The sequence below is a fragment of the Dipodomys ordii genome, unplaced genomic scaffold (assembly GCF_000151885.1).
Source record: "Dipodomys ordii isolate 6190 unplaced genomic scaffold, Dord_2.0 Scaffold36, whole genome shotgun sequence".
Taxonomy (NCBI): domain Eukaryota; kingdom Metazoa; phylum Chordata; class Mammalia; order Rodentia; family Heteromyidae; genus Dipodomys; species Dipodomys ordii.
Genome location: NW_012267252.1, coordinates 557,949 through 563,755, shown reverse-complemented (window position 1 = coordinate 563,755; position 5,807 = coordinate 557,949). Strand labels below are relative to the sequence as shown.

The 5,807-nt window shown below is 39.6% G+C and overlaps 1 protein-coding gene across 1 annotated transcript in view; it reads right to left on the bottom strand.

Annotated features, from left to right (window-relative positions):
• The window catches only part of LOC105986574 (chromosome unknown open reading frame, human C10orf131), a 27,138-nt gene extending 21,331 nt beyond the window's left edge, over nt 1-5,807 (bottom strand). The window contains exon 1 of the mRNA XM_013017571.1: nt 5,643-5,807. Within this exon, the coding sequence (XP_012873025.1) occupies nt 5,643-5,807 (165 nt within the window). The remainder of the gene's footprint in view (nt 1-5,642) is intronic.

Below are 5,807 nucleotides of genomic sequence, written 5' to 3'. Positions count from 1 at the left end.
TGAGGCCCTGGGTTCGATTCCTCAGCACCACATAAGCAAAAAGAAAAAAGCCGGAAGTGGTGCTGTGGCTCAAGTGGTAGAGTGCTAGCCCTGAGCTGAAGAGCTGAGGACGGTGCCCAGACCCAGAGTTCAGGCCCCACGATCGGACAAAAAAAAAAAAATAATAATAAAAAGTTTCCTCAAAGAATTTAAAAAAACCTACCAATCTCACTATTTGATACATATACAAAAATAAAAGGAAACCAGCATGAAAAAAGGTATCAACACTTCTATATTGAATGCAACATTCTTCATAATAGGTAAGATATAAAATCAACTGTGTGTCCTTTAACAGATGAATGGGTAATATAGTATACTTACAGTGGAATACTATTCAGCCTTTAAACATAAGGAAGTCATGTCATTTTTAACATAAAACTTGAGGACATTAAGTTAAAATAAAGCCAGGCATAGAAAGACAAATACTGTATGAACTGTATGAAAAGTTGTATTCATACAACTTTAGTAGACTGGAGGACAGGGCTTGGACTGGAAGAGTATTGGGGATAGGTTGGGAAGACACTGATCAAAGGCAGGAGGAGTAAGTTAGAGATCTATTGCACAACGTGCTGCATGCTGTACATGTTATTAACTGGAGTTAATAACCATTTATTCTATTTTGAAAATTGCAGAGTAGATTTTTAAAATATTCTCACCAAACAAATAAGGATGCTAGGTAACATGTTAATTAGCCCAATTTATCCATTCCACAATTTATAGATATTTGAAAACATACTATACAAATATATATATATATATATACTTTTTTTCCAAATGAGAACTAAATGAACTTTCTAAATTTTAAAAAAGAAAAAAGATAATCTTAAGTTTGTTGAGCTTAATAAATATAACTCATTATTTTACTAAGACTCAATAAATTATCCTTTTCTTTTAGGAAAAGTAAAAAATGATAAAAAGCATTTCAGTTTCACTGTGAGAAATGCTAGATAATTAAAATTAACTACCAAGGGACACTGAAGCCCACACCTACTATGGATAAAACTACTAGGTGAATTTTCATTTGCCCGAAAGGAAGCAGAGGAATGATTTTTTTAAGTGCATTTTTTTTTGTTTTTTCTTTTTGGCAATCAAACCCAGGATGTTTCACTTGCTAGGCAAGTGCTTTGCCACTAAGCTACATCCCAGCCCAAGGGGGATGTTTTTGTTTTGGTTGGTTGTGGGGCTTGAACTCTGTCCCTCAGCTCTTCAGCTCAAGACAAGTGCTCTACCACTTGAGTCACAGCACCACTTCAGTTTTTCTGGTGGTTTATTGGAGATGAGTCTCATAGATTTTCCTGTCTGGGTTGGCTTTGAACCACAATCCTCAGAGCTCAGCCTCCTGAGTAGCTAGGATTACAGGTGTGAGCCACTGGAGCCCCGCTAAAGGGGGATGATTTTAACGACCTCTATAAACCCTAATTCTATCCATTACTGTTATGCTCAAGTCGCAGAAAAGTTGTTTAAATCAAAATGTTTGACCAGAAACACAAAAGCAAATGAGTGCAAGTATAAATTACCTTTAGAAAAACTTACATCTTAATAAAATTTATTGCTATAAAAACATTTAGAAGTCCTTTGGAGCTTCATTAATACTTTACCTTTTTAAAATTATCATCTCTTCTTTTTGAGATACTTTTCATGATGATTCTTTCATTTATACTTTCTAGGTAAATAAGAAATATTCTTAAAAATCATGATAAAGAAGACTATTACAAGAATTGAGATATAAAGTATGGTAGGAAAGATTTGTAATTTAACTAAAAATAAAACAAAGAAATAATCACGTTTAGTACTTAATATTTAGTGTGTATTCAGCCTTAGTATATAATAAAAATTCTGGTGAATGTACGACAACATACAAAAGGAGTAAGGTATAATTATTGAGAGGGAAAAATGTTTTATTTGTGGATGTTAGGTTTAATCTAAAAAAATTCGACTTAATAAAAAAGTTGTTAAGTGACAGTATAAGTAAATACATCGTGTGTGTGTGTGTGTGCGCGCACACACACACACACACACACACGCACGTGCATGTGCATGTGCATGCGTGCCAGTCCTGGTACTTGAACTCAGGGTCTGGGTGCTATCCCAGAGCCTCTTTTTTACTAAAAGCTAGCACTCTAATTGAGCTACAGTACCACTTACAGCTTTTTTGGAGTAGTTTACTGGAGACAAGAGTCTCATGGACTTTCTTGCCTGGGCTGATTTTGAATGATGATCCTCAGATTTCAGCCTCCTGAGTAGCTAGGATTATCAACATGAGCCACCAGTGCCTGGCACATACCTTTTTTTTTTTTTAATATGATGTGATCATGGAAAAAATCACTTCCAAACTGCAAGTTTGCAATCATTCCTTCTCCTCCTCTCTCTCTCCTGTATATTTTTGCAATATTGAAGGATGAACTCAAGGGCTTCTTGCCAGACAGGTGCTCTTCCACTTGAACTCCAACTCCAACACATTTTGCTTTTTAGTTACTTTTTTATATATGGTCTTAAGGTTTTTGCTCATGGCTGGCATTATACCATCATCTTTCTAGCTATGCTTCCCACATAGCAGAGACTAAAGGTCTGTAACATCATACTTATTCATTGAGATTGGGAGTCTTTTTGCTGGGGCTAGCGTCAAACTATCATCCTTTCCAAGTAGCTGGGGTTACAGATGTGAAACCAGCTTACAACAGCAATTAAAAAAAATTTCAAAATACTGAGAAATTATCTCACAGCACTTTCCCCTCCAAACTACAAACTTTACAGTGAATAAGGGAAAAAAAGGATCTGATTAAAAATAGAGATACAACCTGGTGCAGATGGCTCATGCCTATAATCCTAGATACTCAGGAGGCTGAGATCTGAGGATTATAGTCCAAGGCCAGTCTGGTAGGAAAGTCTGTGAGATTCTTACCTCCAATTAACCAACAAAAAGTTGAAAGTGGATCTGTGATTCAAGTGGTAGAGTGCTAACTTTTGTTGTTGTTGTTGTTGGTCATGGGGCTTGAACTCTGGGTCTGGGTGCTGTCCCTGAGCATTCCAGCTCAAGGCAAGCGCTCTGCCACTTAAGCCACAGCGCCACTTCTGGTTTTCTGGTGGTTTGTTAGAGATAAGGTTTCATTGACTTTCCTGCTCAGGCTGGCTTTGAACTGCAATTCTCGGGTTTTGTGGCAGTATATTGGAGTTAAGAGTCTCATGAACATTCGTGCCCAGACTGGCTTTGAACCGCAATCCTCAGATCTCAGCCCTCCTGAGTACCTAGGATTACAGGCGTGAGCCACCAGCACCCAGCTAATGTTTGCCTTTTCTTAACATTTAGAAATCTCTAGGTCCTGCTAATTATCTAGTAACCCTTTCTACTATGATGAAATTGAAATTTCCTAAAGTCGATTTGATGTTGTATGCAAATTTAACATCCAAATAGAAATGTATCACTTGCAAAGTGATATATCAATGTGAAATATCAAAAAGCCAGGTATTGGTTTGGAGTTTTAGAAATATTTGAGGAACAGAAATTAAAGCCAAGGGGGAGGGGAACTGGGGAGGAGGGTAAGTGGGAGAAAATGAGGTAAGGGGTCACTGTGTTGACAAGAACTGTATACATTAACTTACTTTTATAACTGCAATCCCTCTGTACAATAAAATAAAATTTAAAAAGGTTTTATAAAAAAGAAAGGGCTGGGAATGTGGCTTAGTGGTAGAATGCTTGCCTAGCATTCATTAAGTCCTGAGTTTGATCCCTCAGTACCACATAAACAGAAAAGACCAGAAGTGGTGCTGTGGCTCAAGTGGTAGAGTGCTAGCCTTGAGCAAAGGCAGCTTAGGGACAGCCCAGGCCCAGAGTTCAAGCCCCAGGACTGGCAGATAAGGAAGGAATGAAGGAAGGAGGGAGGTAGGGAAGGAGGGAAAGAAGGGAAGGAAGAAAAAGGAGAGAGAGGAGAGAAAGGAGAGAAAGAAAGAGAAGAGAGAAAAAGAAAAAAGGAAAGAAAGAAGGAAGGAAAAGCTAAAAAAAATATGGTTAAGTTGAAGACTGACTTATGCAGGTAATCCAACTCAAGCAGGCAGAGGTTGGGAGGATTGTATTTTTGGGTCCAGCACATGCAAAGAAAGTTCTCCAGATCTCCTTCTCAACTAATGAAACAGCATGTGGTGGTATGTACCTGTAATATAAACAGTAGGATCAGAGTGCAGGCCTTCTGCACAAAAAAACAAGGCCCTATTTCAAAAGTAACTAAGATTAAAAAGGGCTTGAGTGTGGCTCAAGGTAAAGTGCCTACCTAGCAAGCACAAGGCCCTCAGTTCAATTCCAGTACTGCTCTATCACAAATAATGGTTGTATAGTGGGTATGTTTCTAGATGGGCTTGCCCCAAAATGTTCAAACTGTATTTTTTTTTCATATAGTTTAATATGACACAAAGGCTACACATTATAGAGGGAACATCCAATCATTCACTAAGGCAAACACACACACATATATCAAACTGTAGATTTGTGTGCATTATTTATTAATGGTGTTGTTTGGAAATAGATGTGATAAATCCTTCTTTTACTATTAACATGATGGCAGCACAAAAAATTTTACTGTAGATTCTGTATATTTGCAATTTCTTTTTAATAAAAATTAATGTGGAAACAGGTTTCTAAAATTGTGCTTTATTTTGAAAATTTATATCTAATACAATGCAATGTAATTGTGCTACCTACAACTTAATGAGAAGAATTATTAAAAAGTATTAATTTGGGCTGGGAAGGTGGCTCAGTGGTAGAGTGCTTGCCTTGCATGCATGAGGCCCTGGGTTCGATTCCTCAGCGCCACATAAGAAGAAAAAGCCGGAAGTGGCGCTGTGGTTCAAGTGGTAAAGCGCTAGCCTTGAGCTGAAGAGCTGAGGGATAGTGCCCAGGCCCTACAACGGACACACAAGTATTAATTGGCAGAGCAACCTCAACCATGACATCTAGGAGTTATACATAAGTCCTGTGATATTTTTAAATTTTATCCCAAAGTGGTATGTCTGTGTCTCTGTGTACGTATCCTCAAGTGATGAGAAATTCCATCTCAAAGCTCCTTCTCAAAGTGAGGCTGCAAGCCCATGCCATTTCCCCATGTAAGCCAGGCTTACCACTGATCTCCACCATAAACTTTCCGGTATGATTAAATTCTTATACATACACGACGTGTGTATGAATATATGTATGTAAATATGTATTTCCTGCTAGCTCAATCCTTTGATTTTTTTTTTTTTTTGTCGGTTGTGGGGCTTGAACTCTGGGCCTGGGCGCTGTCCCTCAGCTCTTCAGCTCAAGGCTAGTGCTCTACCGCTTGAGCCACAGCACCACTTGGGTTTTGAGTGGTTTATTGGAGATAAAGAGTCTCACGAAGTTTCCCTCCCGGGCTGGCTTCGAACTGCGATCCTCAGGTCTCAGCCTCCTGAGTAGCTAGGATGACAGGCTTGAGCCACCAGCACCCGGCTCGATCCTTTGATTTTTACAATTTCTCCTAAAGGCGTCCGTTCCCCGTTTCAGACCCTGCGTCTTCCGGTAGGTTGCTCTGCTCTGGCTCTCCAATTCCAACGGCCCTTACACGGTGGGTTACATTCTGCTGCTAGTTCCTCACGAGCTCATCTTGCTGCTTCTCTAATGTGCGGATGGGGACCAGGGCGTGGACCCACCCCAGCGAGGTGTTCCCCACCACAGGGTCAGCATGCCGGGTGCGGGCAGCCCCTATTCGGAGGACGCTTTTCAACTCCCTCACTTGCCCACGGGGCTGCCTAGCCGCCAT